The sequence below is a fragment of the Protomyctophum bolini genome (assembly GCF_963924005.1).
Source record: "Protomyctophum bolini genome assembly, chromosome: 11".
NCBI classification, from domain to species: domain Eukaryota; kingdom Metazoa; phylum Chordata; class Actinopteri; order Myctophiformes; family Myctophidae; genus Protomyctophum; species Protomyctophum bolini.
The window spans coordinates 12,905,242-12,931,302 of NC_137872.1; the positions used below are offsets into that span (position 1 = coordinate 12,905,242).

The 26,061-nt window shown below is 40.8% G+C and overlaps 3 protein-coding genes across 3 annotated transcripts; 1 reads left to right on the forward strand and 2 right to left on the reverse strand.

Moving 5' to 3' along the window:
* Positions 1–225: 225 nt before the first annotated feature.
* On the forward strand, positions 226–3,653 carry s1pr5a (sphingosine-1-phosphate receptor 5a). The gene is made up of 2 exons (XM_080776059.1): positions 226–335; positions 1,037–3,653. Exon 2 carries the CDS (start codon positions 1,340–1,342, stop codon positions 2,543–2,545), a length of 1,206 nt encoding a protein of 401 aa, XP_080632185.1. The 5' UTR covers positions 226–335; positions 1,037–1,339; the 3' UTR covers positions 2,546–3,653.
* Positions 3,654–3,731: 78 nt separating this feature from the next.
* On the reverse strand, positions 3,732–9,892 carry spc24 (SPC24 component of NDC80 kinetochore complex). The gene is made up of 6 exons (XM_080776060.1): positions 9,802–9,892; positions 7,944–8,109; positions 7,314–7,458; positions 6,415–6,519; positions 5,125–5,201; positions 3,732–5,031 (listed from the first exon to the last, which is right to left on the reverse strand). Exons 2-6 carry the CDS (start codon positions 8,095–8,097, stop codon positions 4,931–4,933), a joined length of 582 nt encoding a protein of 193 aa, XP_080632186.1. The 5' UTR covers positions 8,098–8,109; positions 9,802–9,892; the 3' UTR covers positions 3,732–4,930.
* Positions 9,893–11,965: 2,073 nt separating this feature from the next.
* kri1 (KRI1 homolog) lies at positions 11,966–24,567 on the reverse strand. The gene is made up of 18 exons (XM_080775936.1): positions 24,388–24,567; positions 24,137–24,213; positions 22,597–22,705; positions 22,160–22,256; positions 21,745–21,808; positions 21,609–21,658; positions 20,899–20,989; positions 20,357–20,434; positions 19,643–19,752; positions 19,127–19,352; positions 18,502–18,672; positions 17,365–17,437; positions 16,748–16,857; positions 16,474–16,636; positions 16,019–16,149; positions 14,999–15,063; positions 14,579–14,674; positions 11,966–14,482 (listed from the first exon to the last, which is right to left on the reverse strand). The coding sequence occupies exons 1-18, from the start codon at positions 24,470–24,472 to the stop codon at positions 13,981–13,983; spliced, it is 2,298 nt and encodes a 765-aa protein (XP_080632062.1). The 5' UTR covers positions 24,473–24,567; the 3' UTR covers positions 11,966–13,980.
* Positions 24,568–26,061: the final 1,494 nt, after the last annotated feature.

Here is a 26,061-nt window from a genome sequence, read left to right on the forward strand (position 1 = left end):
AACGTCGAGCGTGTGAAAATGGAACCAATTAATGACCCATAAGGGTCCACTCCATTTACAGTCTACACTCTCAGTTAACACTGAGGATTTTGCTGTGTAAACTTTAAACTGTTCAGAAGAACCCACGGGGTCATGGAGGAGGGAGGGAAGTAAACCGTTGAAGGGTAAAAGAAAAGACCAACCCACTTCATGTTGAGTCCTGCCCCGCACTCACATCACATTCTAATGTCACTTTGGCCTGTGTTGATCGACAGAAGGAGCGTGTGTTCTTCTCTCTGACCGTGGGATAACTGCGAATTCACAACTTTCAACGGGATATTCTCTACTTTTTACAGGTGCGTTTGCTCAGATCCATCTGTGCATCTCTCTCTACTATATGACAACGGTTGGTTTGTAATTGGGCTATGTGATAGTAGGCTAGTAATTAGTATATTGGCTGCCGTATCAGTTATATTACTTTAATCTGTAGTATCCATTATTTTGGAGACAAGACTAAATGTACCTAATTACAACTTTTTCCTCGTGTCTACGAATGTGCAAGACTGACATTTCTTCTTTAATACTGAATGGCTATGTGCATTTTTTTTAATAGATTAATTAACTACCGGTAGGCCATATACTAGGTTCCGTTAATCGCGCTTATAGTTATAAACTGCGTTGGGTTTCTAACTCATTTAACTGATTTAAATACAATCACCTCGGGGGGAAAATAACACAAGGACGCATCATTAGAGCGTACTATTCACTCTAATTATGCGTCCTTGTGTTTTACAATGTTGGTAGCCTGTTATGAAGAATTGTTTCATAATATTTGAATCATCTTGTTCTTTTCTAACGTTACCTTTACCCGATCAGCTGTTTGGCATTACAGCCATATACAGGGATGGGATGTTAGTCTATTCACAATATTGTAAATAGGCCTACAGTATGTAGATGGCTAATGGATCGATTGTCTGCTTTTCATTCTTCTTCTGTTCTGTCTTATAGTACCAACATAATAAACTAACATTGGATTTATTTTTATTGCATTTTCTAGGTTTTGGGGGGCTGACATTGGCTCTCATTGCCTCCCCTTAGTGGACACATTAGGCATTGAAGAACCGTGATCCAACAACACAAGGAAAAGGACTTTAAAAATCCCGAGCTTCCTTGGCTTGGCTTGCCTTTCTCCCTGAGGAATATAATTGTTTCTGTATTTTTTTTTAATGGTTTTTGAATGAGAAATCATGCACCACCTAAGGACTATATGACATTGAAAGAGTGGATGTAAAAAACAAAACAAGACACGGACAGAAGGCAACAACTTCCCATCACAAAAGAAATAAAAAAGAAATAAAACATGGCTACGGAAGCCTCCCATGCCGCATACGCTGCTGTGGCCCCCTCTGCGGTGCCCATCACCCCATCAGGAGGCTACCTGGACCGGATGTTCCGGGCATATCAAAGCAACGATGTCATCATGGAGCATTATAACTTCACAGGCAAACTAAAGGAAAACAAATACAGGGACGGACTCAAACCTGAGGCCATCATCTTCCTGCTGGTCTGCCTGCTCATTGTGCTGGAGAACGCTGTAGTGTTACTGGCTATCTGGAAGAATAAGAAATTCCATCTGCCCATGTACTATTTATTGGGCAACTTGACTCTCTCTGACCTGCTAGCCGGCTTTACTTACATGGTGAATATTATAACATCAGGAGCCAACTCGCTAAAAATGACCCCCGTGCTGTGGTTCCTGAGGGAAGGGGGTGTGTTCATCATGTTAGCTGCCTCTGTCATCAGCCTGCTGGCCATTGCCATAGAGCGTCATGTTACCATGGTACGGATGAAGCCCTACCAAGGGGACAAGCAGGGACGGATGTTTGGTCTGATTGGAGCTAGCTGGGTGCTGTCTGTGTTGCTGGGCGTCTTGCCCGTCCTGGGTTGGAACTGTATGGGCAATCTCGAACAGTGCTCCACCGTCCTCCCCCTCTACGCCAAAAGCTACATCCTTTTCTGCATCACAGTCTTCAGTGCCATCCTGCTCGCGATCGTGGTGCTCTACGTGCGTATCTTTCACATTGTCAAGTCCAACACCCAGCGGCTGGGATCGGGACCGCAGCGCAAAGGCTTGGCCCGCAAGTCTCAGAAGTACATGGCTCTGCTAAAGACGGTCACGATCGTCCTTGGAGTGTTCATCGTGTGTTGGCTGCCCCTTTTCATCCTCTTGCTTCTGGACTTCAGCTGCAAGACCAATGAGTGCAAAGTGCTCTTCAAAGCAGACTACTTCTTAGGCATCGCCATGTTCAATTCTCTCCTCAATCCCATCATCTACACCCTGACCAGCAAGGACATGAGGAAAGCCATCCTCAGACTGCTCTGCAGACACTGTCTACTGACTAAAGATGGACATGTGAAGAAGATAGGAATCCCTTTCCTGGAATGCAGCACCAGTAAGGCTGATGCTGCGTCTCACAGACTGGAGGGTCTGGAGACTACAGTCTCTTCCGGAAACTTCACACCATCCACTATTAAATCTTTCTACCCAAGAATGTCTAAGACTTGACTGCAGCTCAGTGACTTAATATACAGAGAGTTGGACCACCTGGTCCTCTAGTCTATAATATAATGTACTATTGAGAACACATAAGGAATGTCACTCAGTTTTGGCATTATTCTCAAGAGCATACTTTTTGGCTAGCTCTTCTCAATTTTGACATATACACAGTTAATACTGTGACATGTGGCACTATATCCTTTCATAGATGGTGAAAGGCTGTGCAACATGGTTCTATGTACTTGGAGTGCAGATGTCAGGACCACACGTGTACCGAACTGGCAATTAATTTTGTCAGTGCTTGGCTTGGTCAACAGAATACAATAAAAAGAACCATGCTGAAGGTTTAACACAAACGTAAATGGATGATGAACAGCCAAAGAATCTAACATGAGATTCATCCTTATCTCTTCTCCTCCTGTGGTCAACACATAATAACATGTTGTTAAACTCTTGAGCATCCACACCCAAAAACTGCAGCCAAAGCCATGTAATTTCTGTCATCTGTACTTGGGAGAGCAGGAATTCTGGGTAGAAGTCCCCTCGACCAAGATCAGAGGCTTTGGTGGCTTGGAGATGCACATACCACGTCATATGGAGGCTTGAGGTGGTTGTTCAGAGCTTTGGAGGTCCCTTCAACATATGTAGCACCAGACATGATGGGGAGCAATAAAGCTAATGATGGAGGGTTGTTGACGCCTTCCTGGTTTTATGGACAATAATGTGGCGATCACATGCCAAAAGTCCACAGCAGATTGTGGACAAAAACAAGATTTCTAAGAGTACTGCTCTTGGGGAAACGTTTAGCTCTTACGCAATTATATTTATGTATAATTCTTCCTGTATAGTGATAGTGACATTATGATTAGTTTCTCCCACAGAGTATGTGCAAACGAAAACCACACAATGCATAGGCTGTGATGTTGAACATTTTCATGCCGATGAACAAAATCATATTGTACATAAAACATTTCTATTTCTGTCATACTGCCAAACAGTCTCCCTGAGCTTATCAGAGGTATAATCAAAGCTGTATTTAAGTTATGATGCCAATGTTTTATATGTACATTAAAATGACAAATAAACATGACAATAAAGTTATTTTATGTTCTGTGTACCCATGAACTAAATACCTTCTAAATTGCACATTTTCTTTGCCTCTTTCAATAAGTTAATCTTATGAATGGTTATTTTACTAATAACTTACTAAAAAAAAAATTACTCAACTGTAAAAATAAGACCTTTAATCCACTATTAGCTACTATTACAGAATGCATATGTATTTGACCAACTGTTCAAACTGACAATTTTTAACATGGATGAAAGACAAAGAATAACGTCTAAAACCCTGTCTTCGAGGAGGCATGCGACTGGTTAAGATGGATGAATCAGCAGCAATGGGGTACACTATTCAATGCCCTACTTGCAATGATAATGTCATGATAATGTGTGGATGCTGATGTGAAGTCATCCAGCACCATCTGCCACCTTTCTTAAACGACCACACATCGAACTACATGGCGATGCTATTATAGGGTATTGGTTCTCAAACTTTTCAGATTGTGACCCCCCCAAAATAATTAAATGATAAAAAGAGGTTGCGCATCAGCAATGGTTGTGTCAAACCCAAATCCAGTATACATCAAAAAATAGGAATAAAAAAAAAATCCTAAAAGGTAGCACATCCAAAAATTAAACAAGCGGTGGACAAAGTACTCACATTTCCATTTCTAATAATATTTGAACCGGGGACCTCCACTTGGATTTTTAGGGGTTGAGGATTACATTTAGTTTTACTCTGTTCCAGAGAGTGAAAATAGCTGAATGTCTATATACTGTATAATGTATTTATTTTCCTTTCTTACATTATTTGACAATTTAGCCAATGTTTGACCAGTTTTTATACTAGTTTGTTGATCACTTTTGATGCGGCAACAATCGTCTTTTTTAGATATTAAAACATCTTAGTCTGTAAATGGTCACTTTACTGTCATTTGGATTGAGAACCACTGCTAAAGGCACATTTCAGCGACTAACTTTACATCTGTACAATTTCATTTCATTTGTCTATCCTCATGTTCAACAACGTTAAGAGGACACATTAATGGATCTGCAGTGACACCTAGTGGCAGAGATTTCAGCACAGTATATTAGCAGGAGTTGTGTTTTTATTTAGTACTACATAAAGGTAGGAACACTCATGTAGGGCTGCAACTACAGATTCTTAGCGATGACTACTTTTGTGATTACATCAACTTAAATGTTGTAATCGTGACAGCCCCATCTATAACAAAACAGTAAATATACAGAATATACAGGTGAAAACATTTGAACTGTCAAGGAGTAGATGCAAACCAAAGCTCTCCGATGTCTTCTGAACTAAATGGTGGTCTATCACTCGGTGCTTATAAGGGCCCATAGCTGGTTGCTGACTTCACAAGGAGATACCTTAGAGGTATCTATGTTGATGGGAATGGCCAGATCACCATAGTGCACTAAGAAGAAGAGAAACAGAAGGAAATACTGAATACCCATGAAAACATAGTGTAGCTATTAGAATTGAAGAGAAACTGATTGAGGGCAAATACCTCCTTTTAAAATGTTTGGCATGGTTTCGAATTCCCACTTGATCTTGGTTATGTTGTGGTATAGCCTAGCGGTGTGCCTGATGAAAAAACAACAAATCAGCTCATCAGCAACAAAATTACAATTTAATTTAGGTATCTTAGCAGAAACACTTTCATCTAGACTAGGGCAACTTACAAAAGTGCAATATCGGAGTAATTGGTATGAACCCGTCATTAGCCAACAAACAAAGGTAAATGGTCCATTAAATAGAAAACAAAGCAAAGAACATCTGTTGCTTAGGGAGTGGAAGGGTTCCATTTTGATCCCAGGTAGGTATGAGCAACAAAAAAAAACACTGAACCCCTAATAGACTTAACCCCCAAATTAGGTAACCGGAGTCCCTCAGGGCTCAATACTAGTGTATTTTCAGTTTTGTAAATGGTAGTGGGGAAGCTTTCCCCCACAATACCGATGCTGAGGTTTAAGTGGCTAATGAACAGGCAGGATGGTATGACTGACTCCACCGTATGTGTAAGTAAATGGCTTGTGCTACATAGTACAGTAGTCCAAATACAGCCCATTTACCACTGAATAAGTAACATGGATTGAGAATGAGATGACTCATATTACAGTTCTTCTGTGTACACCTCGTAATTAGGGCTGTCACAATTACAAATGTAAGTTGAGGATTAATTGTTAATTGTGTTCTGGTCCCAGCAAATCAGGCACAATTTGCTGTTTTATTTGCATTATACATATATATAGTATATGTATGACTAGCTCTCAATGATGACGTAAGAAATATGGTCATGTATGTAATCTGGTCCCAGCAAATCAGGCACAATTTGCTGTTTTATTTGCATACGCATCAAAAGTGGCGGGTTGGCTGGGACGGTTTTTGGCGCAAAGTAACCACAGTATACCGCTAATCAACTTACAAATTACATATATATAGCATATGTATGACTAGCTCTCAATGATGACGTAAGAAATATGGTCATGTATGTAATCTGGTCTCAGCAAATCAGGCACAATTTGCTGTTTTATTTGCATACGCATCAAAAGTATGACTAGCTCTCAATGATGACGTAAGAAATATGGTCATGTATGTAATCTGGTCCCAGCAAATCAGGCACAATTTGCTGTTTTATTTGCATACGCATCAAAAGTGGCGGGTTGGCTGGGCATTTCTGCCTTGTCCCGAACTGTAGCGCAATACGTTTGCATCCATTATGTTATCACTGAAGGCAACGGTACAAGTCAGCTGGCCGATGGGAGAAAAAGAGGATTATAAATGATAATGGACTCACTGAGCATCTGGGATGATTTCTGTAGTTCCTTCTTCCACCTCCTGCTCCAGCATCTGAATCTCTTGTTCAGAGGATTTCAGCTTTTCTAGCTCCCTCTGCAGGAACCTGGTGGGTGGGCAGGTTAAGAAACATGCCCGTTTTTTCCCACCCCATTGGTTAAAAACAAAGGAAAAAGAAGAGCCCTTAACCACTTATGCCCCATATACAGTACTTTGTTGTGAGCCTGAGCATTACGTGTTTAACAAGAAAACGCTTTTTGAACAAGCAATTCACTACAATATTCACTACAAAACAAATAAAACCCCAAGGAAAAAACTTTGGAAATCTGGCGAGTGAACCCGACCATCACCAACGCTTATATCTTTTCTACGTCCAAGCATAGACATGGTAACACCCCGCCTGCCTCTGATTGGCCTACCGACACTGCCGGCCTTACCAGAGTTTCCTCCGAGGTGGAAGATACATGTATGCTGGATAGTCTGCCGCGAGGTTACTCCGTGGTGGGAAATAAAATAAATAATACAAGTACGATATAATACAAGAGAATGACAGCTTGGCACACGCGACAGTAACTTTTGTAGACGAGGCAAACTAATATTGTTTATGCCGTTGGCCAGTTTATTTGTATACATGTGTAAACTTGAAACATTATTGTACTGTAAAAAGGTCTCTTTTCCCTTGATCTTTTTTAGTGAGTATTGGTTTACTATAATTAGATTCATTATTACTTGTAATATTTATTTATCTCCCACCACGGAGTAACCTCACGGCAGACTATCCAGCATGCATCTTCCACCTAAAAAGAAAAAACACACACACACACACACACACACACACACACACACACACACACACACCAAGTTATCAATCAATCACACTCTACCATGTATAAAGGATACTCAATATCTGAGTCTTTATTTTGGCTCATTTTTGTTAATTTCCTAAGCTGGTCGTTCAAACTCTCAAGCTCCTCCATTTGTTGGGCTCTCTTGTCTTCCATGTCCAGCAGCTTCTGGCCCAGGTTCTGCTCAGACACAGACAGATCTGGATAGAAATGGCACAGAAGGAGATGACATTAAGATCTATACAGAAATGGTACAGGAGATGACCTTAGAGAAAACTAGAAACTCTGCAGCAGTACAGCACAGACCTCTGCCAATGTGTATAATAAAGCCCAACTCTGTAATACTTCCATCCTCAGAGTTATGAGTTGTTATGACAATTATTTGTCTAATACCTACTAGGCCATTTCATTCATGTATGTAATTTTACACACCATTTCCATACATGCATCAAAGTCATACGATTTGTCACACACGTTACCGCAGTGAAATTTGTTGATTCTAATCAATTACTTTTGTAATGAGTGCATGATTCTATTATGGTCCTATGTATTAATCGAGAGGCGCATAAAACAGAAATGTATACCGGTAACCACTTTAACCACATTTTATACTCTTTTGTCCAAGCCCAAAAGAAAAACAGGAATAAATTATGAATCAATTTAATATTGGTTCGTTCCTACTTGCCATTTAACATCTGTTTAACACACTCCTTCATTTCCATGTCCCGTTTAATTTTCTCCTTAACTGCAGCAGTCACAAGCTCCTGGTCTTTTGCAACATCGCTTATCAAGTCAATCAAGTCGTTTCCCGTCTCCACCAGGTCTTGGTGATCAGCCATGTTTGGTGACAGCTGCAGAGGGGAGAAAATGAAATGTTATTGAGCAGTTTGCGTTGCAATCCTGCTGAGAAAATCCTTTATCATATGTATATTAATTAAACAACATATCTCTCTCACACACACACACACACACACACACACACACACACACACACTTTACAAGAAATGTCTTGAACACAAACAATAGTGGATGCGCAAACTTGAAACAACTCTACAACAAGTACTTCAGGATACAGATCACGGGTACAGAAAGCATCGCCTTCTCCATATATATGGCGACTGCCAATTATTGCAGACACTGAACAGAATTTTGCCGATGCCTTAGCTCTCGGCTTGGGCATGATGATAATTATGAATTTATGTCAATGAGGAGGAAACGTGTTATACCACAGAGAGAGATTGAGTCTGATTGGAAGGACCTGTAATCTGGCTTTGACTGTAAAGGTGACTATATCCTCATCAACTGCATAATTCTTGAATATTGTATGAGATACGGTGTGGTCTGCATCGGGAAGGCAAGCTAGCTTCCCCTGTAGTTTTAAACCAGTCCAGTGTTGTTGTTTTTGCTGTTGTAACATTATAAGGTACCTACCACACACACACACACACACACACACACACACACACACACACACTTTACAAGAAATGTCTTGTAAATGTGTGTAAATTGTGTAAATGTGTGTGTCCTACCCCACACACACACACACACACACACACACACACACACACACTTTACAAGAAATGTCTTGAACACAAACAATAGTGGATGCGCAAACTTGAAACAACTCTACAACAAGTACTAGCATCGCCTTCTCCATATATATGGCGACTGCCAATTATTGCAGACACTGAACAGAATTTTGCCGATGCCTTAGCTCTCGGCTTGGGCATGATGATAATTATGAATTTATGTCCTTAGCTAATATGTCAACAATTCTGTCGTGCCTAGCAATGTACATTCCATTATATACATAGCAGCCATTAAGAATATGTGACAGTGTTTCTGTAACTGGAGTGTGGTCATGGTGCAGAGTAGTCAATGAGGAGGAAACGTGTTATACCACAGAGAGAGATTGAGTCTGGTTGGAAGGACCTGTAATCTGGCTTTGACTGTAAAGGTGACTATATCCTCATCAACTGCATAATTCTTGAATATTGTATGAGATACGGTGTGGTCTGCATCGGGAAGGCAAGCTAGCTTCCCCTGTAGTTTTAAACCAGTCCAGTGTTGTAACATTATAAGGTACACACACACGCACGCACGCACGCACGCACGCACGCACGCACGCACGCACGCACGCACACACACACACACACACACACACACACACACACACACACACACACACACACACACACACACACACACACACACACACACACACACACACACACACACACACACACACACACACACACACACACACACACACACACACACACACACACACACACACACACACACACACACACACACACAGCTAATGTTTGTGATGTTTATGCATCAAGCGGTTTTAACGTTTACGTGGATGGTATCACAGACACACAACCAAACAGTAACGTCTTCGTCATACCGGCCAGAAAAATGCTATATCTTCGTGGTACTGTTCTTACATACAACTGTCAAAGCATTTAAACAGGTCGATGTGTACAAAGAAACACATTTCTTCCGGAATATACAGCGCAGCAATGTAAAATACATACCACAATATTTCTTTCTTTTCCGCGATTCAAAACTTCCCCCCGAGCCCTCAGCGCGCGTCAACGTTACATCCGGGATGGATGGAACTTTCTTCTTCTTTTTTTTTTACTTTCCAGCAGTGTAGACGCCGCCAGGCATATATTATACTGCCCTCCACAGGTCGGAAGTATAACTAATTTTATGTCCTCAATGTACTGCAAATTATTTAGAGTGCCCATCCAAATGTAGCTTGGCTAATAATAAGCCAGACTAATATCACACTCACACTGTCATTTTTTTTGCCAACGGCTGATTCGGTCTGGCTTTAGCCAGGCTAATCCAAATGATCCCCCTGGCCCCTACTGACATTTCTGTTCTATTTACAAGCTCAGAGATCCCCCCCCGCCCCCCCCATGTTGCCGTGGTAACCGCAGCGAGACTAACCTGACGCTGCCAGATCCAAAAAGCTTGCTACACAAATTTGTTTCACTGTGTTGGGGAATATGTTTCCGCAATACCGCCCTCATCTGGCAGCGTCAGGTTACAGCGAGACCCCCGGCCCCATGCTCTATGAGCGCGACATTTGAAAAGTAACCTCACACGCTGGTGTCTTTAGTTTACGCGTCGTGTGACGTATGTGCCACCGTTCGAATAAAAAGCGCAACGGGCCGTCCAATCTTCATTCTGATATTCTTCACCGAGTAACAGAGTCGCTCCAACGGAGTTCTCTTTCCTGAGATCATCTATCAACGTTAACACAACTACAACAATAACGAGTAACTAGTCTATAACTATAACAACTAACCTGCAGATCAACAATACAACATCTTACAGCCTTGTTTCTAAACCCAACCCAGAGAAGAGTACTAGTAGCAGCAGTCAGTTAGTAGCAGCACTAGCTGCCATGGGTCACCGTTTTTTCGTCCATAGGACCGTAGGCGACTACAGTGACATACGCAGGAGGGCGAGACCCCCAGCCCGCAGAAGGCGAGTGAGTCCAACCGCCAACGTGGAAGCCCCACCGCTGCAACAATCCGTTGTTGAGGTTGATGTCCGTTTCAAGGAGGACACTTCTTGCCTGGATCCCCCGAGAATCGACGGAAACATCTCTCCTCTGAGCAGGAGCAGTGGCTGGCTGGTCTTTTTACTTTTGTTTTTGGAGCTTTGCTACACATCGAACAACCACGATCGAACCGGCGGAAGGATGTCCTGATTGTAAGAGCCAAGAGGCCGCCACCAGGCCTGAGGCCTCCCTGCTGGAACCTTTACTTTCAGAATGAACTGAACTGCATGTAAATATTTTTTCCATACCGGGTACTGTATTAGTCTGTATATGACTATATGTTACTACTTACTATCATGTTTAGGATGTATTGTTAACATATTTATCTGTTTAATGTGAGAGGACCTCAACAGACTTTTGTGTAATCCTCGATTTATTTAAAAATGTTGCTTTTCTAAATCAAATCTGTTCCCAATCCATGTGGCAGCCAACGGCTACAAGGCAAGCAAGTAAGCAACCCAGAACCCACTAGCCCCATATGAGACCTCAGTCAGCGAAGGGACTGAGGTCCCATTTGGGGCTACCCACTAGTGGTGCTATAGTGGTTAAGTGCCTGGCCTAAACTGTTAAATCATAAATGTAGGCTACTGCAAATTATTGTCCGAGGTTATTGTTTTACTGTAAAACAATGACCCATCGGACAATAATCTGTAGGCATACTGTAGGCTTGTAAATATTGTTATATTGTGTGTGTGTGTGTGTGTGTGTGTGTGTGTGTGTGTGTGTGTATATATTATATTGACTTATCTCTAATCTTTTTCATGAGTTTTGTAACTTCAATACAATATTTTTGTAAATATCAATAAATCAAAAGTTCTGAATTCTGAAAACTTATTGTGGAATGGTTATTTTTAGAAAAAGGGATTAAACATTGTAAGCATTGAAGATGGAGTGTAATTGGGGTCAGAGATAAATGTTCGTCTGCGTCATACAGACACTGCCAAGCCATACATATCAAACATAACTGACATGAAAAGAATATCCCTGAAATGTCTAACCCCTCTAGGCCAAGGGTTCCCAGTTGATTAGCTTAATGTGCAACATTGTTTTTTCATTCAACAGTGTGTATATATTAAACTTGTAACTTATGTGAAGATAACATACCGTATATATGGTATGTTATCTTCACATTAGAGTTAAAATTTGAATAACTTAAGGCAGCCCTTAATACCAAATTGTCACGTTGATTGTTAGAAAGTCAACGTGTTCCTGGCTGCAGTAATAACACTCAATCCAGCCATTTCACAAAATCAAATTATTTAATCTTTGAGAAAACGGATACAAAGAAAATAAAACATTAAATTAAATAAAATGGCATCTTTCGAGAAAAGGTTTCTTTGTCCTAAAGGAAAATAAAATCAAATGCCAAGATGGATAAAAGCACAAGACCCCCATTTCTTATTCACAGGAGGGTAGTGCAATAAACAGTTACAAGTAGAAAACTGAGATTTATAAACACATCAGCGGGTTACAATTCGCTTGTTGTGGCTCTCAGTTGACTACAAAAACTGCTCTGCATATAATGGAGAAACATTGATTTCCAATTTTTAGTACTTTACTCCACTTCATCTCAAAGGCAAATATTGTACTTTTACTCCACTACCTTTATTTGAAAATGTAGTTACTAGTTACTTTTTCTCTTTATTACAATTTACAAAACACATTAACCACTTCAGCCCTATTATACATTTCGCAAATTTGAAAATAGCCGCAGATCTACAAGCTTGCATTTTCAAAAGATGTTTTATACATTTGAAATCTTGAAATGAGACATTATGTATAAAGAGTACTTACTTATATGGACCCTATAAATCAAAATGTGTCTCTCTGGTCTGGCCCATGGAGTAATCATCATTGGATCAATAAAAATCTTTTTCCCCCTCATTTTGTGAATGACCAAACATTGCTACTGATGATGTCACAAGCAGGCAGTGTGTTGTGCACAGGAACAGAGTACTGACAGGTTGAACTGACCATTTTATCATGAACATATAGTGAGGACCAATTATATAAAGTCGTCCTTTAAAATTGTTTAAACATATTTTAGCACTTCAATTATAGTAACATACATAAATTGCATAAGTTTATTCCACATTTCTCTTATCTTAATCTAAAATGACATGCCCAAAGTGGTTAATGTAGTCATACATCTGTACCTGGTTCCTTGGTACTGATACAAAAAAATAAACCCCCAAAACAGATAGGCAGACAGTCTGCCACCCGCGATGGGATTCCAAAACTACAAAAGGATAAATTGTCAGAGTCAATGAATGACGGTGCAAGGTTAAACTCCAATCCAAGTCTCAGAGTGACTCTGTCCATCAGTTCGTTCATCCATCTGTCTCTCAAAGTGAACCGTTACTTGACAAAAACCAAACTAATGGACCATCTATATATATATATATATATATATATATATATATATATATATATATATATATATCAAGGCAGTCGGAGGAGCATGTGTTCTGATGGCATAGTGTTGTTTTCCAGAATAAAGTTGTTTGGTGTCTGACAAAAAGAAAAAAACGAGACGAGTGAGACCAGCCGCTGCAACAACCCGTTGTTCAGGTTGATGTCCCTATCAAGGACACTCCTGGCCTGGGACGTGGCTCAGCGGTCCAGGCAGGGTGCCACGGGTTCGACTCCCGATCCCGACGGCCTTTGCTGCATGTCACTGCCCCATTTCCTGTCGGCCTACTGTCTGTCCCTCTATAAAAAATATAAAATGAAGGCGAAAGCCACAAAAACAAACATTTAAGGAGGACACTCCTTGCATTGATCCTCCAGGCATTCGAAACATCCCTCCTCTGTGCAGGAGCAGTCGCTGGCTGTTTTTTTTTTTAAACTTGTGTGTTTTTGGAGGCTTTGCACGATAAAGTGAACTGTTACTTGACAAAAACCAAACTAATGGACCATCTATATCCTATATAATTTAACGTGAGAGACAAAGCATGAATTACTTTGTGAAAAGAAGCAGCTAGTGAAGTGACTCCATGTGGTTGGTTGGCAGTGCCAGCGAAAGGGACAATACAAACTAGCGGTTAATTGGCATATTAATGATTAAATTGGGAGAAATGTAAAACTTTGGCAATTACAAAAAGCTGCCAACGCAGCTTTAAACTGCATTAAATAACTATCACACTTTGCTTTTCTTCTTCTCCGTTTTCTCCTGGATCTTTCGTTTCTGCTTTTGAAGCTGTCTGAACAGCAGTCTCTTTGGGTTCAGTCCAAAGGCTTTGAGTCTTTGTCCACTGAACTCACGGCCGCCCATTTTCACTCGTATGGGTCTCGATATGAGGTGGCGACCCGGCTGCCTGTGTTTCTTGTTGGGTAGTTTTAACCCCCCAGTTCTGCTGTCATCCTCTGCTCGATCTGCCGATTTCTCATTGGTAGTGAGCGATTCAGAGTTCTCTTCAGACTTCATCTTCTTCTTGGGCATTAAGAAATCATCATCGTCGTCGTTTGCATCCAGAAGCTCAACGTCAGCTTTGCCCAAAGTTCCTTCTGCAGATCTGCCACCGGAGATGGCCAGACTGGTCCCTGGTTCCCCATCCACCTCTGCTCCGCTGCCTTGCTTCTCAGCACTCTGTCTGTTCCTGCCCACCTTGGACGTGCCCTCAGGCTCCTCCTCGTCCTTCCTACAAAAAAAAAACCAGCCAGAGACGTTTTTGGTCAAATGAATTTCCATAGTGTATGGCTGCATACAATAAAGGCAATGTCATATCAGTACTCACTCAGTATAGAGGGAAGTCAGAATTTGCCTCTTTTTCTTTTCGTTCTTTCCCCTCATTTCATAGTTCTTCAGCTCATGCAATTCTTCCCTGTCAGACCTAGGACAATATACGGGTGAAATGATTAATCAAATAAACGTTCAGCAATCCATTGGGTTAGTAATGCATCAAGCCCTAGTTGAGATATTGATATTGAGTGTCAAAGGGTGCTTTGCAGTATATTTTTCCTCTCCGCTTCCAGTCGGATAAAACTTGACTATAGTCTTGATTTCTTATCTTCGTCTGTGAAAATGTTGGACCATCAGACAGAGTAGTTTACATATTGCTACAGGGCCACAAGCTAAAATATAACAAGATTGCAATCAAGTGAGTGGCTTGTCATTATCAATCTATAAGTTTTCATGTGAAGGGTAGCATCTGTACCTGTACATGCACGTCTTCTTCAGAGAACACCAACGGTTCAGCTCCTTCTCATCAGCTTTCATGACCTTTGGAGGGAAACCGAGTCTTCCATTAATCTACTGAGTTACATCTAACCAACAGCAACATTAAATATTGAATAGATCATGGTTCTCAAAACATTTTAATGTCTGAACACACCAAACTTAGTGCATTTGGCCGCGGACCACCATTTTAAAAGTTGTTGTAACTTGTGGCAGGGACCTCCATAAGAGAATATTTGTCAAAAATGGCAGATCTACACGCTCACAAGCACTGCATCACAACACATCGTGAGCTATAGATCGGCTATTTTTGAAAGGCCAAAACAGGGTTTAAGTGCTGTTCCTCATTTTGCTGAGGCCCTCAAGGACCCCTGGCAGTCCAGGACCCCATTTTGAGAACCAGTGGAATAAGAGCATAAACCATTCATACAGGGAGGCATAAATTGCCTAAAATACAACTGTTGTGTAGCTTATAAAAAGGTAAATTGGCTGTAAACTCACATGGGAACAATCTTAAAAGACCTTCATAAATGTGTCTGGCATTCGTTTATTCTTTCCATGCATCAGACAAATTCATAAAGTGTGCCTTGTATTTTTTTCAGGTTAGTTATAATAACCTACACTGATTTGATTCAATGCATCTTCACAATGCTGTGCAATCACACATCTATGTTTTTTTGGCACACGCCAGCACCACAAAAAGTATCTTTGATTTCACAATTGTCGTTTGTCCTTGTCTGCTCAGAGAGAAGATTAAAGTGAGATCATTCCCTGGTCAGAGCTATCCCCGTAGGGCAGCAATACCAGATTACACATGTAGACTCATCAGTGCAGGACTAGGGAACCACAACATTGGTAAATTAAATGAATACATCTACACTCCCATCAAATTTCTTCTAAAATGGCCCATTTATCTAAAGCCAAAATATATTATTTATTAGAGTATAAACCTGATAAGATAACTCAGATTTTATGACACAAGGTGACATTAATTTCATACCTCGTCTGTGGTCAGGCCAAAGTCGTTTGCCAAAACCTGCCTGTAGCGGAAACGGCAGGGGATGTCATCAATGATGTCTTCATAGTCCAGCTTGTAATACTCGTCCAGGTACTGCTCAAAACTCTTCTCCTCTGAAAGGAATGCATAATATGAATCTAACATTTACAACAATGCGCATCTCGGGTAGGCTTGTTGAATATAAATATATATATAATATAAAATTATACTTCATGGAATCTGTCTAATCCGCTTTTTCTCCTCAGTGGGTTGAATCAACATACACACGGGCATTGACCATTGTCATATGAGTGTGTGAAAATGGTGGGTACAGGCTAGCGTTTCGATAACTTTGTTTCCATTTTCCATTAAAATAAACTAAAATTAAAATTATAGCGAAATACAAATAACACATACAATTAGGGACATGAATGTGACAGGGACTCATTGACACTTACGAGGATCAAATACAGGCTTTTCTTTAGTGATGACCTCAGCAAAGTGAGACTTCTTTCTCTTCTTTCCCATCTGCGGGGCAGCCTCTTTCTTCTTCATCTGCCTCTCCTTCTTTTTCGACTTCTTGGAGGCAGTGTGCTGACTGGGGTCATAGTCTGCATCCATCTGTTTTCAACAGATTCAGATTATGAGCATCTCACACACAACCAGCACCAGCAAAAAAGGCTGTTCTGTCCAAACATGAGAAGTTGAGAACCTCGAACCAAGGTGACTCACATTGAAATCTGCGTCCTCACAGTTTGGATCTTGAGCTTCATATTCTTCTTCCTCCCCACCACAGTCTTCCTTTTCTCCCTCGCCCGTCCACGTGTCCCAGTTCCAGTGTTCTGTCACACACACACACACACACACACACACACACAATGTTTACATCTTGATAGAATGCCTGTCCAGAGAGACCAATACATTACAAGACAAGTAGTGTCAGGCACAAGTCTCACCCTGCTTTAACCACTTAAGCTCTATTTTATACTTTTTTAAATAGTGAATAGCAAGCTCACAGGTCTGATTCTTCTGTAGAAACATTTCCCTTTTCATGACCTGTGATCCAATTGCCATGGAAATTGGCCAAATTAGCCTTGTGCCACCAGGCTTTCCCCAGTAACTGTGGAAAACCTGGTTTCTATTACACATTAGCCATGCTGATCCGGGCTAGAGCTCGCCTACTGTATCTGGTCATTTGCACGCACATATTGCACCGCAAAGCGAATTTATTCCAGACTAGACCCAATTGCTCCCAAAAGCAACCTAGTAGTCAAAAATTCAAGTTTCATGTCATTCAGTGCAACCATTTCCCTATACTGTATTAGAGTAACCATCCAACAGACAAACACCTTCAATTTCGTCGTCATCAAACTGGGGCTTTTCTCCTTCTTCATCACCATAATATTCATCGCCAAACATTTTCTGTAGAAAGATAAAAGGAACAAAATTACTCAACTAACAATGATTGTAATACAGACTAATTTGTCATATGACTTCTGTGCATGGCTGTATAGACGAATCCACGGAGCCGTGCCATGTGGGCCAGCTGTATGCAATCAATGATGCAGTGTCAAGCTGAGCTTAATGTGGGGCGCCCACTGGCCAAGTGGTCCAGGCGCATGCCACATATAGGCTCTGGCCTGACAGCGCGTCATGTGTTCGAGTCCCGTTCATGACAACCTTTGCTGCATGTTACTCCCCTTCTCTCCCTCCCACTTTCCTGTCTGTCTTCAATAATAACTATCCATAAAGGCAAAATGCCAAAAAACGAATCTCCGCAGCTATGATTGCGCCCAGGGCCGCCTGTGCGGATTTGTCTATATGCACTGTTAGTGGAGGGAAGGTGGTCAACACATTTCCAGGGATGGATTCTTGGAAGGAATACTGTACACATCAGTGTGGAGAATTGAACTGTGTACGTGATCCAAGACTAAAGGTCATTACACACTGGCGAATTGGCGACGCGATATATTCGCATTTTAAAAAAAACAATTGAAGTCCATGCAAGCTTCCACATCAGTGGCGAATGTGCGAAAATGCGACCGTTTTCGCTCTTTATTTGTTCGCTCTGGTGTCGTATTTTGCAGAGATTCGCAGGCGAACTGCAACATGCAATATTTCGCATTTTCAGATCGCTTATTCGCATCGCGTCGCTAATTCGCCAATGTGTAATGACCTTAACACTCATTACATTTTATCTTTCAAACTATGCAATTCATTTACAAACTTTAAAACGGAAAATGCTCATCTCAATTTATATGAAATCAGACAGACATCAGGAAATTGCTTGTTATGTTTTAACTGCTGAGTAAAAATATTTTCATTTTACAATTAAATAATATTATCCATATTATGGAACAAAGACAGTTTACGTTCATTTTGGTGACGTATTAGAAATGTTTGCAAACATATTGGTCAATTCTATAGATTTTTCTGTGGATCGATTCGGCAGCTATTTGATCAAAGGTTATCAGCAGTGTTTTCACCTGCATGAGCTGGTCGTGGTGCTGGGGGTCAAAGTCTCCCTCCAGGTCTTCCTGGTTGAAGGCCAGCTGTTCGTTCCCCGACAGCTCCTTCAGCCTCTGCAGCTTCTCCATGATCTCACTGCGCTTCAGGTTCTTCAGCTGCTTCAGCTGTTCCTGCTTCAGCTCTTTCTCCTGAAAAATGAGGAAATGCAGCAGCAGTTCAAGGAGTAGTTCAGCCAAAACAATGACTTTGTTTTCTATCAATTACAGACACCACAAAGCCTTGAATTCATGGAGATCGTTTCGTTTTTGTCGCATTCCAAATCCTAAGCCAATAATTTGTAAGTCATTTTTCAGGTGAACTACCGGTAGTCCTATAAATCATACCAATAAGAATCCGAAAACCTGAAATGAATTGAATGAAAACTGCATTATATGACATCCCAACGCTACATCCACTAAATCAGGGGGGGAAAGCAATTATTAGAGATGCAGAAAACCACTGGCCGACCAGATCACAGTTGACCATTATCACAATGTAACAATGACAATTGTTACATTGTGACATCGTTTTTTGTGTGTCGGCCCAATGATCAGAGCAATGGTGAATGGTCCAATATGGACGGAGACAGATACTCAGACCCACCTTTATCTTCCTCTCATTCACTTCGTCCCGTTTCTTTTTCCTCCTGTCGTCTTTGGAGCGGACGGAGGTGGCAATGTTGCGTGGATAGGTTTTGATCTGGAGGGCGTCTGGCTCCTCAAAACGGAAGTTGTAGCTTCTCTCAAAGTCGTCCTGCCGCCGAAGGAATGTCTCCCCTTCCTCCTCAGAGTCGTCCACATCATCCACCACTTCATCATAGGTAGGGATCCTTCAAACGCAACCAGGAATAGTTACAGTACAGTCAAAAGGGAAGAATGGAAAAATGTAACAGCAAAATTCAAAACTAATTAGAACAAAGCTAAAGTTGGCTAAATCAAACAGATTACTTTACTGTAGTATTGTTTTACTCATTGCTCACTTGATCATAATATGCCATTTTGGAAATGGTGACAGGTCTGTATTGTGTATAACATAAATGGCAAATAACAGAAAGAAGGAATCAAAAACACTCCCCTCTGGTGGTGTAAAAGACAACATGTAGATGGGCTGTCAACTGACCTGTCATCATCATCTTCATCATCCAGGTAGGTTTTGTTGAGGACAAAGTCTCTGAGGAAGCGCTCCTTGGAGTCCAACTCTGGGTCATTCCAGTAGTCCCTCAGGTACTTCTGTATCAATGCACACACATCCCTGATCAGTTTGCCATCACCAAATTCAATACTGTTCAGTCATTTACTATTTAAATCAATCTTATCCAACTGAATATTAAAGGTGACTTTGTCGATATTTAACTTGAATCATGTTGTGAGGAGGATGTGCATGCGTAAACCTGACATTACACTTGTTGCCAATGCTTAAAGGACAACTTTAGTTTTTTTCAACCAAGGTTCATGTTTTAGGTTGTTATATTAGAGAAAGTAAAAGATGAGTGTTCTGGCCACAAAAGATCACAGGATCTACTGAATGTGTCAAACTAACATATTGAACCTATTACAGTGTGGCTTCCCCCAGTATAGGCTACCTTCATATTCAGTAAATCCTGTGAACTTTTGTGGCCAGATGTAATTTCTTGGGGTCTAGTAGGACTATAGTAAATGATAAAACGAACACTCATCATTTACTTTCTCTAATAACAACCTAAAACTTGAACAGTGGTTGAAAAAAACGAAAGTTTTTAGTAAAGTCTCCTTTAAGAGAGCTTTCAAGATGCAGAGTTTGATGCGCAGAAAAGCACAGGGCTCTTTCAGGCTACATTCAGTGATGCACTCTCACCATGTCCTGCACCTCTTCTGGTCCATCCAACTCCTTCTCGCCTTTCAGCCACTCCACATAATCCTCCTCTTCTTTATCCTAGACACAGAAGGATGTCACACCCACACCCATGCCAACAGTGAATCAGCTGCTGACCTGTTACGCGTACGTTACTAAATGTCGCTGTCGAGCGGAACCCTTTGTCCAAAAGCTTTTCTTTTCAGGAAATGGAAAAAAGAACCTTTGTTCCAATGGATCCAATGTAGCTCTTGTTTTTTTAATTAAATTTTTATCCCACGATTTTGTAACCCAGTTTTTCTTATCACCCAGTGCCAATTATCTAATGTAATCCTGGGCGCTACACTTCCTCTGCCAACCTGGGGGGGCAGCGGACTGACCTCATGCCTCCTAATGTAGCTCTTGTTAATGCTATTTTAGCTACTATTGCACAAATGTAGTGACGAACAAAAAAAGGCATTAATTTATGAAATAACACAGATGTTAACATGGTTTCTGCCCGACATAAGCCATGTGGACACGTTCCCGCCCCTCCACTGACTGACCTTCTCATCCTGGGATTTAATTCTCCTGGTTAGAAGCTGGGATTCTCCCTCAGTGTCCTCTTCGTCGCTCTCCTGGACAAACTTACGGAGGCTGCAGAAGTGAAGGTTACGTCATTAACAATATTACGTTTATTAAGCCAACTACATATCAACAGGTCAAGAGTTTGTCCATTGCATGTGATCCACTAACTAGTAACTACTAAGAGCACTAGGCAGCCACTGAGCAGCACCTAGGGACCAGATTTAGCTCTAAGTCCTTGCTAAAATGCACAGATTCTTGTCTCTAAAGAATAAAGGAGTACAGCCACACACTCGTAGCTGCCGATGCCAATAGTTTATAGTGGTCATAGAAACACACCCGTTTCAGACAGACTAGGCTTCCTTCTTCAGGGGGAGTCTGTCTGTCTGTCTGTTGGGTCGCAGAAAACGCACATGTGAATGTGGGGAAAATATGTCCTCCACACAGAAAGGCACCAGTCAGGTTTGAACTAGCGCATACCTTCTGTAGGCAACAGTGCTAAGTTCTGCTAACCAATGAACAACCCTACAGTATGTGGACAGGGCTGAAAACTATGGTTGAACCTTATACCTCCCAACATGTGGCTTTCAGTTTACACAATACACAACACAATTACACAACTTTAAGCTTCTTTGTGTTTTTTTGACATGTACTTTATGTGTTCATGTATAGGCAATTTTATCAATCAGACCTCTCTTTCAGCTCCTTCTGCTCCTGCATGTAACTGGGAGAGGCAGCTCGCTATAAAAAGAAGAAAAGAACATACAATGAAATCGCTGCCACCATATACAACATTTCTGAATGAATATAATAACAAAGCATCCTACCTCTCTTCTTTTGGCAGCCTCTTCATCATCGTAGTCTTCTTCATCGTCATCATCTTCATATTTACTGTGAATAAAATATTAATCAGCTGGTTGTTTGTCATATATCTTTTTAAGGCAGTGCACATTCAACCTATTTTATACTTCCGACTATTCAAAAAATCTATACGCTTCAACCTAACTGGCACTCTGAACTGAACCACTGACATTACACCACCTGACCCCCATCCCTGGTCTGTGTTTAACTATTTCTAGAGCCTGATGAAGCCCTTGCAGCGTCCAGACTCTGTAGGCTGAACGGTCGGTACCGAGCAAGGAGAGCGCCCGGCACCTGAATGATATTTCATTTACAGATGCTGTCAAATGGCTGGATATACATGCCATATTGTAAAACCTTGTACAAGAGTAGATCACTTACCCTCCCTTCTCTAAGATGACTTTACGTTCATAGTCCTTCAGATACATTGGCTTAATAGCTTTTGAGGTCGAAGGTTGGCTTTTGCTTGTGGATGCATCTGTATGTCAGAGATTGATATGTGATTTACTGACAAAAAAGAAACAGTACCCAGGCTTTGTAAAAGTAAAATGACAAAGCAACACATCTGCTTAGATATGTTATACTATAGTACTCGACTCAAATTAAACATTTTCCAAGAGCCAGATGCAAACCTTTATTGATCTATAGGGAAATGCAGGTGCATAATGCATCCCACATTTTCCAAATTAAAACTCTTTCCCAATCTCAAAATACAACTTTAATTTTCATATTTAATGGACTGGAAATAAAAACGTCTGGGTTTCCGAGGCTACCACCCCCCCAAACAAACAAACAGAAATTGTTATGCATGACATTACCTTCTTCTTCAGTGTAGAATTTGGCATCTTCCTGATATATCTTAGGGTCTTTCTTTTTTAACAGTGACAATGTTCTGTAGAAGTCCCTTTCAACGTTAGGGTCAAATTCCTGAAGGAAAATAAAGAATAATGCATCGTTGAACAGTTCTCTGCAATGGGCTAGTGTTTGATTCTGATACAGTTAACCACTTAATCCTAGTATTCTGGAGAAAGCCTTCACTGAATATAGCAGATCTAATTCAGCTATTTTCAGTGGATATTTAATTAAGGGCCAAAACAAAAAAAATCACTAGTACATAGCATAGCATAGGGTTTAAGTGGTTAATTGCATTCAGCTGATATTTCACACCAGTCCTTGAATGTGAGTGAATGGTATTGTATAATGTTGATGATCATCGTTGCACAGACTGATAATGGCACTGCATAGGTTATAAACGTAGAGAAAAAAAGCCCTTATGCACACTTATGGAAGACAGGTGCGTCGGATAACTAACTAAGTAGGAAAAAAAGGAATCCCGCACAGTCTTTACTTACAGCATTTTATTGAGCAACGCTTCGGTCATTCAGCCCTTCATCAGGCATAAAGAAGCGACTGACAGTCAGTCAGTATATGTGTAAGGCCCGGGATTCGAACTCGGGGCCTCCCGCGTGAAAGACCAACATCTTAACCACTAGACCAAAAGGATATCCCTTTGGTCTAGTGGTTAAGGTGTTGGACTTTCACGCGGGAGGCCCGAGTTAGAATCCTGGGCGTTACACATGTACAAATCTGGGATCGGCGAGGGCCAATCAGGTGCTACACGCCAATCCGTTACCATGGAGAGGGACCGCCCACAGGTGGCATCTATTTTCCATGATAAAAGGAACATTCTTATACCAAGCATAATAAATACAGCTACAACAAAGTATATCAATCAGTAGAGAAAGGCAATATATATAAACAATACCTTGTTAGTGAAGACAGTGTGCGGGATTCAATTTTTTTCTACTGCATAGGTTATGAATCTGTATAGCAGATATATAAATTGCACATAGACATTGCACCAATAGGGGCTGAATTAGTGCAATTACCAATACAAAGAGTGACAGTCCTTAAGTGACAGTCTAATTAATAACCGTCTAATTTTCTATATTCCAGTAGTAGGCTATGCGGATCAACTGCATTGAAATAAAGCACATAGACGAGTTTGTCAAAATGACAACCTGGTTCATTTAAGCAGCAGCTGCATTTGACATAATAACATACAGTCAGAATATCAACCAGTACAACTAGTTATTTAAAGTTGTTTCACGAAATATGCCCCTTTCGGGACTGTTTATCTTTTCTGTATTTGGGGAAACGGAAATACAAATACAGAAACCCAGAGACCCAAATACAGAAAAGGTAAACAAGAGTCCCGAAAGGGGTTAACACCTTATTGAGCATTGAGATAAATCTGTAAATAGCATTATCAGTAATTATGACCTTTTAGAGTAGACCATATGCAGTGCACCATGCTGTCACTCCAGTAAGTGAGTGAGTATGTATTATAATACTTACCACCTCACTGTCATCAGAACTAGAGTCTGATGAGCCTGACTCACTTCGATCAGCTTCATCTCCATACCGGTCCTTCACTACAGCAACACAACACCACACATTACGCAAGGCTGTATATTCACTGTCGTTCGTGCAATGAATATACATTTTCAAACATTTACACCTTATATAACGTTACACGACAAGAGAGGAGCACTAGAGGAGCCCATGCTATGGATTCTAGCATGCTAGCTTACAATATACACACTTACGCCTTTGTAACTCTTCTTTTTGACGGTATTTTTCATATTTCTCCGCGAACTTGGAATTGATCTTCAATTCCGATGGACCCGGCATGGTTTGATGTAAACGTTTACTCTTATTTCAATAAAGTAGTGTACTTAAGCAGGAAACGTAGCCTAGTTCTTGTTGGTAAGCATGTGTAAAGAGCTACAACCATCAACCACGTGGTTTCCGGTGAACACAGTTCAGTATCCTCCAAAGCCTGGTGACGCGAGGTTAGTTTCAGTACAGAGTTACGGTACACATATATGTCCACACGGGTGCGCACTAACACATGTGTAGGCTATTGTTTTTATTTTGTTGTACTTGACCTGCTTGACCTTTCATTATTAGGCTACGAGTCTAGACGTGGCCTATTTCACATTAGGATTCTTCTTATATTTGTTTCACTATCTATGCGTGTCATGATGACGATGCCAGCCAACTGAGTAGGCCCAAGGCCTACGATGCCAGGTGTCAGGCGTGTATATCCATATAGGCTATGATGTCAGTGCTGGATATTGCTGTTAACTTGTCTCCATATATGGAGCTCTAGGTGAAATGAAAGCCTTCGTAACAATGAATATATATAATGAACTGAATATCTTTTTTGTTCTTCTGAGAAATGTTGAACGTTACTGCAAACTTTCATGCAGTATCCTCTTCAACAGTCAAAGCCATCATGTTGCTATTTATTGTATTTAAACGGCTTGGGATATCTGTGGATATGCATGGCTTGGTTCTTAGTTCAACAGTCAGTTCAGTACAGTTCTTTATTTTGTTTTACAACTTAATGTATAGATTTGACTCACAACTCGTTACCTGCTCATTATGTGATTGTGTGAAGTGAGAGGCGCTTTTATCGTTATACATCATCATACACCACATTCCGTGCTCAGCCCATCAAATCATCGTTATTTGGTACAAACACACAAAGCTGGCCATATAAAAAAGGAAAAATAGCAGATCTAAACAAAATGGAAACTAAATGAAAACTAAGCTATGAAGACTAAAACTAAGACTAAATATATTGACAATTTTGTCAACAAATAAAAATTAGACAAAATTGTTAGGGAGGGACTAGACTCACTAGAGTGTTGGTAACATGTGTGCTCTTACTACACCATTTTGCACACTAGATGGCTACACTCAACAAGACAAACTACATAATGTCAGAGCTGCAACGTGGGCTAGTGGTTGGGGGTGTTATGGGTTGTTTTTGTCTCTGTAGTGACTGACCATAACCTCTTGAACCCTACTCTCCCTATTCTGGTACAAACATGGGTGAAACCAGATCTACAAGCTCAGTGTTACTTTGTGAGGTTGTAGATCAAATAAGTATAGGGTTTATGTGGCTAAACTGAAGTCTGCATACACAACACCATTCATTGCTGTCGGGAGGAAACCACCTAACTCCATTTTTTTGGTTTTTGCTATTGAACAACCTTTACGTCTGTGTGTTTCGAAATATTGAACCAATGGTAAGCAGTAAACGCTTTGGACAAAACCTCTTAACTCCATTGGACCCTCAAACTGTCCGCTAAAGCAGCTAACTCCACCACCTCTCCCTGTCTCATGCAAGTAATTTAATCTAAAGTCACAACACCAACTTTGATGAGGCAGCATTACTTTGTTTTCAAAATATACAGTGGAAAATTTTACAT

Excerpts from the sequence above, each read along its gene's own strand:
- s1pr5a (XM_080776059.1), top strand. The coding sequence starts at position 1,340 with ATGGCTACGGAAGCCTCCCATGCCGCATACGCTGCTGTGGCCCCCTCT.
- spc24 (XM_080776060.1), bottom strand. The coding sequence starts at position 8,097 with ATGGCTGATCACCAAGACCTGGTGGAGACGGGAAACGACTTGATTGAC. Across the intron at positions 6,520-7,313 it reads AATAAAGACTCAGATATTGA|GTTCCTGCAGAGGGAGCTAG; the intron begins GTATCCTTTATA and ends CCCACCCACCAG. Across the intron at positions 5,032-5,124 it reads GCCAAACATTTTAAAAGGAG|TGCACTATGGTGATCTGGCC; the intron begins GTATTTGCCCTC and ends TCTTCTTCTTAG.
- kri1 (XM_080775936.1), bottom strand. The coding sequence starts at position 24,472 with ATGCCGGGTCCATCGGAATTGAAGATCAATTCCAAGTTCGCGGAGAAA. Across the intron at positions 20,435-20,898 it reads TTAAATCCCAGGATGAGAAG|GATAAAGAAGAGGAGGATTA; the intron begins GTCAGTCAGTGG and ends TTCTGTGTCTAG. Across the intron at positions 14,675-14,998 it reads AAGAAGACGTGCATGTACAG|GTCTGACAGGGAAGAATTGC; the intron begins GTACAGATGCTA and ends ATATTGTCCTAG.